This window comes from Channa argus, chromosome 3, assembly GCF_033026475.1.
Source record: "Channa argus isolate prfri chromosome 3, Channa argus male v1.0, whole genome shotgun sequence".
Classification (NCBI taxonomy): Eukaryota; Metazoa; Chordata; class Actinopteri; order Anabantiformes; family Channidae; genus Channa; species Channa argus.
In genome coordinates, this window is record NC_090199.1 from 5868840 (window position 1) to 5882101 (window position 13262).

General features: G+C 40.5%; 1 protein-coding gene across 1 annotated transcript; it reads right to left on the reverse strand.

Moving 5' to 3' along the window:
- Positions 1–633: 633 nt before the first annotated feature.
- Positions 634–12003, reverse strand: cyth4b (cytohesin 4b). The gene is made up of 13 exons (XM_067498181.1): positions 11872–12003; positions 8898–8980; positions 8701–8765; positions 7448–7514; positions 6418–6536; positions 6110–6190; positions 5406–5518; positions 5057–5205; positions 3786–3897; positions 3010–3086; positions 2523–2594; positions 2204–2358; positions 634–1620 (listed from the first exon to the last, which is right to left on the reverse strand). Exons 1-13 carry the CDS (start codon positions 11888–11890, stop codon positions 1539–1541), a joined length of 1194 nt encoding a protein of 397 aa, XP_067354282.1. The 5' UTR covers positions 11891–12003; the 3' UTR covers positions 634–1538.
- Positions 12004–13262: the final 1259 nt, after the last annotated feature.

The following is a 13262-nucleotide window of genomic DNA, read 5'->3' on the forward strand; positions in this document are numbered from 1 at the left end:
TTAGTCATTCAGTCTAAATGTTGGGAACTTTCATCTGTTTAGGTTCATTTTGCAGCTCCTTTAGATGGATTCACAGTTTTGTCTTTGACATTTTGTGGTCCTGTTCCATCTTTTTGTGGATGTTGTGTGGACAGAAATAATTCGTTTTTTTAACAATGAAAAACTGCAGAGACTCCTGGGCCTGTCTCCAATGGGCCCATTCAGTGATGTGGTCACGCGTGAGGATGCTAACAAATCAGGAAGTGCAAACAACAACAGCAGCAGCAGCATACAGTCAACCTGCAAGTTAACAAACTGCAGCACATAACACACAGCACAACACATGTACTTTGAATCACATTGTAACATCGAGCAGAGGATGTTTGTAAGACAACAAAGAAGGACTCGGGAAGCTGCACATCAGCTGCACCTTCTACTAAAATAGTTAAAATTAGAAGAAGCACCTAAACCACTAACAAAGGTGGTTTGGGTGCTTCACATAAAGGATGAGCACATGCAAGGATGTAAGCCAAGCGTAGCAGAGAGATAGATAAAGCAAGTATGAGGAAGTGGTGTGGCCTAAAGGGTTCGTGTGCATTCGACTGAAAACACAGCTGTCATATTTACTCCCTAATACCCAAACCAGATCCAGTCTTAAACGTCAAAAGACACCTGAATACTTTTATTAAATAATTATTTCACGATAACACATCCTTAAATTGACAGGCTAAATTCTACAGCATACAGTAAATACGACCTTTTCAAATATTACAGTGTATACATTGCATTTATCAAACAAAAAACAAAACAAAATCCCACATATTGCACGATAGGTTTAAATGACATGATGTTGGAGTGCATTTCAATACAAATCCTGCATCACTCTATAAAGTATAAGAAACTAAAACTAGTAAATAAAAAAATAAAAAAACTTTAATTTACATATGTACAAACAAAAGTATGTCAAAAAAAAAGAAAACTTTTTTTTGTTTGTTTGTTTGAAGCTGGAAATGACCCACCGGAAAGACGCAAAGCTGTTTGTTGTTACTTTCTGTGCGCTGTAGGTGTCCATTTCTGAGCTTTGTGAGAACTGTGAGGCTGCTGAGAATGAAAGCAGCTATTTTTAATAGCCCGTCTTGTCTCCCCAACCCTACACTCTAAACTCTGTGCACCGGACATTGACCTGTCAAAAAGCTTCTCGTGGCAACTGAAAAAAAAGTGACGTCCATACGCAGCCACTTTTTCCTCTTCAATTGTGTAAACATAAAAAAAATAAAAAAACCCAAATCTGACAAAGATAAACTGACAAAACACTGAGTTTTTCGACACCATCTTGCTGACAAACGCTCTGTGGTTTGTCACACTCATGAAGAGAGCAATGAAAATGACTCAACATTTGTCACATTTGACACCTTTTAGCCTGGTTGGTAAAAAAGAGAAGTAGAAGGAGAAGTTCTTTTTTTTTTGTTGGTCCAGTCTCAGTGTCCATTGGCCCAACCACTGAAATGTCCTGCGGAGTGTTTGACCCCACTGAAAGGGGTGCGGGGGGTGGGGTCGACTTAGTCCTGAGGCACTTGGTTTATCACCTTCTTCTTGCGCACGGAGACCAAGTCGTAGAATGGATCTTTGGTGATGCTGGCTCTGTGTAAAGTAGACAGTCATTATGAAAAGGCTAATGTGACAGTCTTACAGTTTTGAACCATTGTGGTGAGGACATGTCTGTGTTGTGAGGACAGAACTAGGTTAGGGGCTGGGGAATTCATAGCTCCTCAAAGGTTACAGACAGACATATTATAATACCAAATGCAACATAATAACGTCGCACTAACTGCCAGCTAATAGTCAACATGTGCTCCTTTCACATCCTGCATAAACACCACACTTTTTTTGTTTTTTTTTTACTACAGTATAACACAAGATCTGATCGCATGTGGATGTGGTCTGAAGCAGAACAAGACCACACCTTTCTTTGCCCAGCTGTGATGTTGGGTGGAGTCGGCAGATGTTTACCACTCTTATACTGCTCAAACCACACACAGGTAAGTGAGGCAGTGGTTTTCCTCTGGATAAGATCTACAGGAGAGTTAACCCTTTCGATGCTAAAATGTGAATGATAACCTTGCAATGGTCTGCAAAGCTATAGGAAAGACTTTCATAATCCTGATGTGTCTTCATATTTGCTACGTATGAATTTCTCTATGTATGCGATTGTGTGTGGACTGACCTGATGGCCTCGATCCAGGAGTCTCTCTCTTCAGCGCTCGCTGCGCAAATGGTGTACGACTGGTGTTTTCCCTCCACCACTCTACCATCCGTCTCTGTTTTACATGCTTTGATCTTCTGGCCTCGACTGTTTGGGTTGTACAGCTCCAGACAATACTAGACAACAGCGAAATACCTCAATCAACCTATGACTCTTTCCGTGAGGTTCTTGATCTATCTATCAACTGCGTGATGTAGTCACACAAAATCACCATGTTCACTTCAACCGGCTTTTAGAACATGTTAGTCCACACAGAAGACGAAGCTTGATGGGCTCTTACCGGTTTTCTGGGATACGGTACTTCTCTCACACAGAGGTTCTCGAGTGGGATGATGCCCCTGGGCTCTTTATCCTGCACAGAGATTATACAGAGATGGATTGAGTCGGGTGATAATCGGGAGGGCGAAAAGGCAGAAAGTAAAATATCACTGGTGTCCTGAAATTTAGGGAACCAGAAGAAAGAGAAAGTCATGAGGCCAAATAAAAAATTAGCTATTAAGGGCCCACATTGCCTTTCACCTTAATGATAACGCGCATTCATTTGGTTTTTTTGGCTTTGTCTTCTGGCCTAGAAAATGTCTTGAGATGGAACCCGGGACTTTCAAGAAAAAGCTTGTGAGTGCTTTCTGATCAGCCACCACTATATTTAAGGTCTGGCTGCAGTGTCAGAGGTTGCAAGCTAACCAGATACGACTCATTGCGCGGTCTTTCTACTCAACACTGGCAATACACTGAAAGGTAGTGTGAGTTAAAAAGAGCAGTGTTACCGTGGTGAACTCGAAGTAGTAGAGGCAGTTATCAGTCAGGATGAACCATCGCCTCTTCCACGTCTTCACTCTGCCTCCTGAAATTCAGAAACGGCAACAAATGAAGATTTTGATCGAGGGAGATACTGATTCAGTTGAAACTGACAAGCATTCGAAAGTTGACCCTAATGTACAGCTCAGTAACACAGTAAACAGTAACTTTTGCTGTTTGGTTTCCGCTTTATTTTTCCATAGAGTCTTTGCCTGCTATTGCTCTCGATGTAGCCATTGCTGTTACCTCGTTATTACCACGGTATTACTTTCTATATTTTTCAACATAATAAACTTATTGCAGCGTAAACCCAGAAAATCACTGCCCATTGCCGTGAAAGTATCACCCTGCTATTTCTAGATTCGCCCGTATTACCTAATTTTTTTTTATCTATTACACCACTATTATTCTGCTAATACTGTAAGATGCTCTAAAAGTACTGGGCATTTGTGTAACTTCTACGACACATTAAACTAACTAAAATCTAAATCGAGTATTTGAGTGAAGTAATACCTAACCTACCCATGACGTTGCGTGGTTTGCAAGCATGTGCACAACACAACAAGTGTATACTCCAATATTGGGTAAATTTCTTACTGCTTCCTCTTTACTTTCCTGTTGTTAAACCCTATGTATGGCAACTAAGGTAGATGTAATGTAACCCAGAAGCTTCATTGAGGTTAAAGATTGGTATCTAAATACATCAAGGTGCTTCATTAAGTACGTGGTACTTGAGGTATTTTACCAAGTTTCAGCAGCCAGCCTTCTCTGTCAGGGTTGAAGAAGGTGTGAGTCAGGTCATTGCCATCATCCTCTGGGATTTTGAAAGGCTCGTTACGAATGCTCTCATACAGTTTCTGAAGGGAAAGGAGTAAAAAAAAAACATCAAATACTGCTACCAAAGCGCTAATAATCAGAGGAAACTCTAAACATTCTAAACATCGCCACTGTACTGCCGCCTTCGTATCCACACTGAGTGAACAGTGTGTGTCTAATTTGACTAAAATAGAACTAGGTCCATGCTGGAATTCCAATCAGTGAAACCCGCGTTTATTTAAGATCCAATGTGCAATTTTGGTGGCGGTAGGACGCTGATAATCAACCTATTCTGCTCCCTCCCTCTCCCTGCTCCCTGATGCTCTGCCAAGCAAATCAGGAATGAATCACTCGACTACGATAAATGCTAATGCTACAAAGCTACAAGAAACCTAAATAACGGAGCTCCTGATCGGTTTAGAAAAAACCTCTCCGCACTGCTGCCTGGCTTATCTGGTCGCTGAAGCGTTTTTACAGATGTGGGCACATCTCTACCGAAGAATATTAGGAAAAGTCACATCCTGTGGCTTTAAATCACGCAGAATGAGTCACTGAATAAACTTCATATCCAGCACTTTTACACTGCAGGTTTGCATGTTCTGCAAATGGTGAGTCAGTAATTCGAACGCAAATAGCCCTTTACTAGCACACTTCAAAAAGCTTATGCTGTGCAGATTTAAACCCATGTGAGTGAGAAGAATCTTTCATCAAAATAGATCGAGTCTATTTTACTCTATGAAACAAGACTAATTGGGTTTCGACAAATCCAAGCTGGCAACATATTTATTGCTCAAAAATCAATTTAAAAGAACAAAACAAACAATGAATTCATCCTATTGTAATAAACACAAATCAGTCCCAAATACTCTTTGCTCCGATGCCTAAAATGTGGATTAACCCGCAGCTGAAAATGCTCCCAGATAAATGCATTATTTTCTTTTCAATTAGTAAATTTGTAATTGGTGGTCTACTGAGGAGAGTGGTTCAGAAATCCAATATAAATAAATATTTTTCCATTTTTATTATTATTATTTTTTGTGGTTACAGTATAGTTTATCTTTGTTCCAAGTTTCTTCAAAACAAAGTTGATCTTTAATGATGTACAACACTGGTTCAGGGACCGGCTGTGTTGTTAAACTACTAAACTAAGTTCACTATTTCGGATGGACAGTAACTGCCCCATGTGTATTTTGGACTCACAGAGAGAAGATCATTGGGCAGATCATCTCCATTGTTGATCCCTCTGTTCATGGAGATAAAACGCTCCAGAGGGGTCTTGTCCTTCACATTAGGGTTGTGGAGGCTGGTGTTCAGCATGATGATGGCAAAAGACAGGATGTAGCATGTGTCTGGAGTTAGAAAAGCATGCACACACACATACACACACACACATACAAAAACAATAATAGTTAAAGTCACGAAGAGAAACTCTGAGAAAAACCACAAAGAAGTGGATAGTCAAGACTCTCGCACACACAAACACACAGATTTTCCCACACACGCACTCCAGAGAGGAAGATGACACGTGCGTGTTTTAAATGAAGCTCACCGGTCGACTGGAAGACATGAGTGTTGCAGTCACAGTAGCGCGTGGCGAAGGCTTCCATCATGCGGTCGATCTTCTGGGCTTCACCGGGCAGCCGAAAACTCCACAGGAACTGTCTGTGTGACACATTCACACACCACAAAATGTATCGCATGCATTTCTTTATACTTAATATAAGTTCTTGCTCCACGTATAAACAGTGGATGCAACATAAATCAGTGTAGGACTGTTTCTGATTCAGTATTAGCAGTAGGAGTGTCCTCAGCTAAATCTTGTGATACTGTATTTTCCCAAAAGGGAGATTTAGTTCCATATGATGCAACAAATAGTAAGAGACGATGGTTGTGATATTATGATCACGTTGGCTTTTATTTATTTGATTGTCTTTATGGCCAAACAGTGCGTCTGAAAGTTACTTTTTTGTGTGTCAAAACGTCATGAGGTTCTTAACGTACAGGCTTAAACTTAAAAAAAGTTATGTTGGATTAGAAAAATACTGCTCCTGTTGAGAAACTTAAAGTCAACCACATGACGTGGTGTTGGAAAGGCTGGATTTCTAGTTACATCCACATTAATGTAAATAATCACTTTAACCTGCTAACAGAGGTGAAACAGTGGCGAAGGATTTTCAATCCAATCGCGTCTTTTACAGTGTGTCGATTTCTGATTCGATTTTAAAGTAAGTTTAAAAAAAAAAAAAAGCTCACCTGAGGGCCTGGACCAGGTTGAGGTCGGAGAACTCGTGCAGATCCACAAAGGCCTTCAAGGTCTGGAGGTGGAGCTCATCCCTGTGAGAACAAGGGGGGAAGAAAACCAGAAGAAATTATTCAACTTGTTGCAATGGGCTTTCACATTCCATCCATCCCCTTCCTCCTAATCACTAATCATTTTTTATTTCTTTTCTCCGTCCTTCACCGACTCATTTGCCTCTTCTTTCTGTCCTGAATCCACAATGGACTCTTCCGTCTACTTTTTTTCTCATACCCACTACTGTCCACTCTCTCGTTTGTCTCACCTTTCTCCAAGAAATTCTCCTATGGCCGTCTTGTTGAGTCCGTCCTCCTTGTAGAGAAACTCAGCGATGGACTGAGCGCTTCTGTCGAGCAGTTTACTCTCCACCAGGTAATTGATACCCTGCATGAAAACACAGATGCACATGAGTCTGTTGTTTGCTGCGGACGTGCGTCGTCTGCAACTCGAGCTCAGCATGCAAAGCAAAGTAGCATTTTTACTTTATGACATAGTGCTTCAGAAATACACTTCCATCTGAGCTGTGGCTAAATGTGCTTTTGTTTCGTGATGATTTCATCTTTGTTGGTAAGACCGAGCAAAGCTTTCAGCTTCTGTAATCCCAATTCCTAAAACCAATTTCTCTTCCTCTTTCTCCTCTATCACAGAGGTTGGAGAGGAAAGGCGTATGAAAATGTATTTGCTGTTTAAAGGAAAAGGAATTGCAATGTAATATATGTTCCGCTGTGGGAGCAGCTGTCGAAACAGTCCGCCCTTGCAGCTCGATGGATGATCGAATAGGTTCAAATTTGTCTTGTTGAGGCATGTTCACAATAGTTTGTAAGTTATTGTGCAAAATGTGCCAAATTTTTTTTGCATTCAAACAGGTATATCAATTATAACTAATATCACTTCCGAGCAGGCTTCTTCTTTATTTTCCTGTAAGCAAAAGTGCTCATGCTTTTACTTTGAATTTTGTTGTTGCAAAAAAAACTTGACAGTGACAACCTTGACCTGCCACTGAAACCACTGAAACTCTGAGCCTGTGTCGATGTCATTTCACAGCTTCAGTGTGGTTTTGCTGAGAGGAAGTCCACACACAGACAAAGAAGAGCTGTTCGCGGAGGGTGCTCGTTTAAAAATAAGCTTAGAGACACAGTTATTACCGAACCCTTCGAGAAGACAAAAAGGTTCTTTTTAAATATGTCGTACGTTGACCAAGTGGTTTTAGTTAAACCATGTTAACTTCATGTCGATTTGTGTCTCAACAGACAATCAGCAGGCTCACATGCACACACACACACTTGTGAACACACCTTTTTGGGGTCCATGTTGAACTTCTTCTTCCCATTGGAGAACTGCTTGGTCTTCTCTACTGTCTTGCTGCAGGGAAAGTGACAAATGAGCAATCACGAAGCCTTTTGAAGCACGTAGTCTCTTGATGAATCCGTTTACTGATTTGACTTAGCTAGAACTAATACAGACACAAATTCTCCCTTGATGAAAGTTAAAATGTGCATTTATTAAAAAATTGTATGATGATGTTGGAGCATCTTACAGTACTTTGTGGTAGCGTGTTATACTAAAACAGTGGCCTATATGCACCGCTAACCTCGGCCACACAGTTTATTTTCTCACAGAAGCTTCCCTTTACTAAAAAAAAACCAAAAAACCAGCCATTAGCAAAATCTTTATAAGGAAAACTCTATGTGACACAACAACACACCGGAGCGACCGAAATGCCAAATTGTGTTTACCTGCAAATGCATTTTAATGAAGCTCTTTTGTCTTGTTTGTTCGATCTCAGAGGGTTGTGTGTGGGACATTAACAGGTTTTTCACAGTGTCTTACCGCGTCGTTAAAATTTGGAATGGCAACGTATAAAGAAATACAATGGTATATTAAATTGTAGTGGAGGAGACGCTTACTAGTTGGGTCCTACTTCTTAGAAAACCACTGAAACTAAAGCATAAATGTATGACATTTAAAAATTACAGTAAGAAAGAAGACTTAGTGGGTGTTTTAGCAAGAAGACACGCATTCCCAGGTTGCTCAAAGAGAAACTAAACCGGGTCTGAGTCAGGTCCACCAACAATATGATTTTGAATGCTAATGAAGTGGGGGCTGGGGGAAGGAGGGGTGTCTATGTGGGATGAAGGAGACCAGACAATGACACATGGTACAGTGTCTCTATGCCACAGAAAGTTTTTTTCTGTTTTCAGGTGGAGGACTTATCCCCTCCAGGGGCGGGCAGTGTGGTGAGAACAACCACTGTGGCCCACGTAACGTCTCGTTACGGGCCGACACTGGAATGTAGAGGAGGGGGAGTGGGTTGGCTAGGTGGGGCCTTACTGTATGTGTCAACTTTCCCAAGGTCCACTGCGGCCCATGAAGAAATTTCACGAAGGCCACTTTGGTGCCACAGAGTTGGCACCAATATGTTGCCTGCCACCAGATCAGCTCAGTAGTAAATCAATTGAAACATCTGGGTTTTCAACTAGTAGAGGAGCGTCGCTATGCGTATTTGTAACACAAAACATAGATTGTGTAGTTACTCTTTGAAACGTACTTTTCCTCTGAAGACTCAAAGCTGAGTATTTCCGCCATAACGTTGTCGATCTCCATCTTTAACTTCTGGAAAGGGAAGAGGAAAGACACGGCTTTAATGTTTGTTTCCACGATGAAAGGGCAGGACAAGTTACGATGAATGTCAAAATGAATGAGATAAATACATAAGCACTGAGCCTCTGTTGCTCGTTAAAGTACCTGGATATCATCCAGAAGGTCTTTCTTGTGCGTCTTAATACTCTCAATCTCCATCTTCTCCTCTGCCGTGAAATCCGAGGAAACTGTTTAAAAAGGAAAAAGTGGCATTAAACAGAGTTCGGCTTCCACTTGCAACTGTTGGCCGGGTCTCTTTTTTTTTTTTTACATCGTGACTTTTGGTTTCAAGATTGACACAATCTACTCTGATGGGATTAATAATTTAGAGTTTCCTTTGAGACGTCAAAAGATTTGTGGAAACCCACCCACGCTGTGTCGGTGGAGAAAGGGAATGAAGAATATTTTCATATTTGAAATGATTAGACAAGCTGAGAAAAACAAAACCAAGCTTGGTTTCCTTTCTGTGAACTGTACACAAGGTCGATCTACCTTCTACAATATAATGTAAAACTCTGTATACAAATACACACAGTATCAGTGGATTCAGAGATGATAGCTACAGCTGTCGCTGGAAGATATGTGAGTCAGGTGTTGTGGTTTTCTCATTAAGAATATCTGTCACCGCATCGGAGCCATGAATACATTTCTTAAAAAACCCTAATTCAGACATGAGCATGCAAAACTAAATGAGCAGGGTCCTGTCTGTTTACATTTGCACAAATAATCTATGTCTAAGTGATGTATGAAGCATTAAAAAGTCATACTTTCCATAAGAAAAGGAGTTCATAGTCATCAATTACTTAAGAAGTGATGATAAAGAGTTGCTAAGTTACCTAACAATAACCCACACTGTAAGATCTTTACCTCCACAACTATTAATTCTTTCCAACAACAGTCACGTACGCTTGGTGTTTGGTGAGGAAGACACTTTTAGAATCTATACCTCTGATCTTAACTGATATTGTACAGTGAAAGTCATCATCAGAGTTGGTTCCGTTCACACCTGTAAGCCACCACTCGTAGACGGGGGGGACTTTCGGAAGTACTTTTGAGAAGATGCGGGGTGTCGTGGATGTCAAAAAAATCCACGCTTGTGACAGAAATTGTAGTTTTTTGTGTGTCCCAACCTGTTGCTTTCAGTTATGGTATTACTGTAGAATATGATACCTGAGCAGCTTGACTATTTCCTCAATTTGTATGAAGGCTCTGTTCTGTATTTCACATGGCTTTTTTTTTTTTTTTTTTTTTTTTCATTCTCAAGCCTGTTATCAACTGGCAACTCCTTGGATTTTTAGAGGGGTTCTGTTTAGGAAATGGTTTTATTAGTAGTACTTGCCAATTTTTGCATAAGTGAACTGGGACATTCTCCTGGACTGATGCATACAGTACTTGTGCTCCTAGGGCAGTTGGAGCCTTCGCGTTCATCTACACATCTATTATCCTCGCCGCCACGGGGGTCGAGTGGATAGTGCCGCTGCCTCACAACTAGAAAAGTCCTCGGTTTGAATCCACCTGCAGCCTTTCTGTGTTGAGTTTGCATGTTCTCCCACATGCTTTTTTTGAGTTTCTTCCCAAAGTCCAAAGACAGGCATGTTAGAGTAATTGATGACCCTAAATTGCCTGGAGGTGTGAATGTGAGTGTGTATGTCTCTCTGGCCCTGAGATAGACTAGCTACCTGTCCAGGGTGGACCCTGCATCTCGCCCTATGACAGCTGGTATAGGCTCCAGCCCCCACGACCCAGAAGAGGATGAGTAGTTAAAGATAATGGGTGGATGGATCTAGTTAGGGTTTCAGATGGGGCGGAGCAAATCGCAGCATGTCATTGAGCGAGATTTGGAGTAGACTTCTAATCATGTAACGGGTTTGTCACAGGGCCAACACATAGAGACAGACAATTCAAATTCACACTTACACCCATGGGAAACTGTGACTCGCCAATTAACATGAATATCTGATTGTAGAAACTCAAGCAGGCGCGACGAGAGCACATAGACCAAACCTCTACTCATGGCTTTCAGGCAACCGTAGTAACCTCTGCATCACTTTGCCACCACAGGTTCATTTTCAAAACAATTTTTGCACAAATGATAGTGACAGTGTGTTGGTTAATTCTGTCTTTTGCAAGAAAACGTACTGTCGGACATCAGTTGCGACTGCAAACTGATGTCATAACCTTAACAGTACAGTCATCATCTTTTGGTTACTTTGGTAACGTTAGGAGGCAGGTTAAATTTTCTGAAAGTCAAAAAACGTACAAAAATAAATGCACATCTGCATTTTTTTTTTTTTTTTTTTTTGTGTGTGTATACACAGCGACGTCTCAGCTACTAGTTCCAGTTTTATTTATAGAGAGCAGAATTACAACAGAGCCATCTTTACAATGCAAGATGTCTCGAAGCCCGACCTGGGAGGATGTCTTTTATAGTGCCGCCTCAATCCATTTACACTTAGAGACATCAACATGTCAGATTTCATCTTCAGTGCAAAACAAACACTGAATATCAACTGCTAACTGCCGATACTTTCTGCAGAGATCTGTGAGCTGTTTGCTGTTAATGATCTGACCACGGGACTTCCAGTTCCCTACTCTCCCTTTATAGCCCTTGTTCAACGAGCTGACGGCAAATGTCCTCCAACCCTGGACGGTGTCAGTGTCCATTCAAATACAACTTGTGTTTATGTATTATTATAGCTGATGTATGCTGAGTTCTGAGTATGTGTGTTTCTTCCCTTCTCTACCTGACAATAACATTGTACACTCCTTCATATAACGTATAACGAGGGCCAGCATGTTAATAACCAGTAATTAGGGCTCATTATTACAAAGGTCAAGTACTTTTACTCTGACAAGGTAGATCAATAAACATAAATAGGAATAAATGTGTTTACACAGTGTATGCAGGCGAATGACACATCATACAACATATTCATATTGATATTCCTCAGTTTTGAATACTAAACAACACATCAAGTAAACAAACAAATCAATAAAATGCCACTGAGGCTTTTAAGTCTTTGTGAGCATCTGGAATAAGATCCAAAATATGACAAGTGAAGAGTAAAACGGATCTTACCCATTTGGCAATCAGTCATTTATATCCAAGAAAAAATTAGGTACAGTGAAGTCAAGATCTCAAAATATGCAGGGTGGCTCCGCAGAGTGATGCTTGAATGAAGTAGGTGTTGTGTTTTAACCCCGGCTCCTCCCCATCAATCCAAATGAGGAAGTCAGAAAAGCACTCCTACAAATTAATACCAGTATTAAATGTACTGGGTAACAGTGATGTTTACAGGGACGATTAGCTGGTCAAATTCTAATCTTGTGAATGTAAGAAGCAAGGAGTGTAACTTTTTATTTACCTTTAACAGATGCGAAAAGGAGCAAACGGCAGCAATGGTGCAGCATAAAACTCCAGGAAAGCATTATTACGTAAACAAATAATGGCTTTGTAATTGTCATTTCTGGGTCGATGATAAGAGATTTTTAGTGAACCCTCCATATTTGTAAGGTTAAACTTTCAAGAGGAAATGACAGGGAAAGTTTTTTAAATGTGCTCGAACAATGACACCTGGTTGCAAAACACAGCAAAGCCCAGGAAGTGAGTGTTGAAACCAAATGGTGAGGTAAGCACCAAAACTCATACGGTGTCAGCACAGTTCATTTCGATAGAAATCATCTCGATCACTTGGTGCTGAAATTTAAGACCTAAACGCCAGTTCAGTCTCGTTTAATTTGCAAATTAGACCCTTTTATTTTGAGATGAGATCCTTTGAACTTATGCCGACTTGACAAGTGCAACGTTTATTGGAAGCAGAAGTCAAGAGTGTTTAACAGTGTGGTTTTGCACGTAGCATCCCGAACATTGGCAACAGAATATTTGATGTTCGTACATTTGAGTAGGTATTGAATCTGACATGAGCCATTGGATAAATGACAATAACATACAGAGCAAACAATGAAATCACAGGTCATCATACATTTAGGACACTATAAGCAACATCATCATAATACATGGATCACATACACTACGATGGAAAGTCATCTTATTATATTTTGAAATACCACAGAAATTATTACTTTTGCATATAATAAATATGTTCAAATAAATAAATAAAATCAGCTGATTCTATCCATAGTCTGTACTACTTATCCTATCAAGGATCACAGGGGGGCTGTAACCCATCCCAGCCAATCACTTGGTGAGTTGTGAGATCTTCCATATGTAACAAAAATTAAACTAAGACGTGCGCTGAGTATTTAACAGCTCAAAAGAAAAGATCCTAAGCTGTACACACACTCAAAAAAAACGAAACCCCCCAAAAAAACCAACCAAAAACAAAAATACAAAAACAATGAAGCCGGCCTGCCATCTCGTGGCAATAAAGGAAGATCACAGCACAGTTATTTGTGCCTGTGATCTTCCCTTGTGTGAGTTGAGTCCTGTGTACTGCAGTATCCCATTTC

Excerpts from the sequence above, each read along its gene's own strand:
- cyth4b (XM_067498181.1), bottom strand. Across the intron at positions 5,206-5,405 it reads TCATGTCTTCCAGTCGACCG|ACACATGCTACATCCTGTCT; the intron begins GTGAGCTTCATT and ends TTCTAACTCCAG. Across the intron at positions 3,898-5,056 it reads TGCCCAATGATCTTCTCTCT|AAACTGTATGAGAGCATTCG; the intron begins GTGAGTCCAAAA and ends CTTTCCCTTCAG.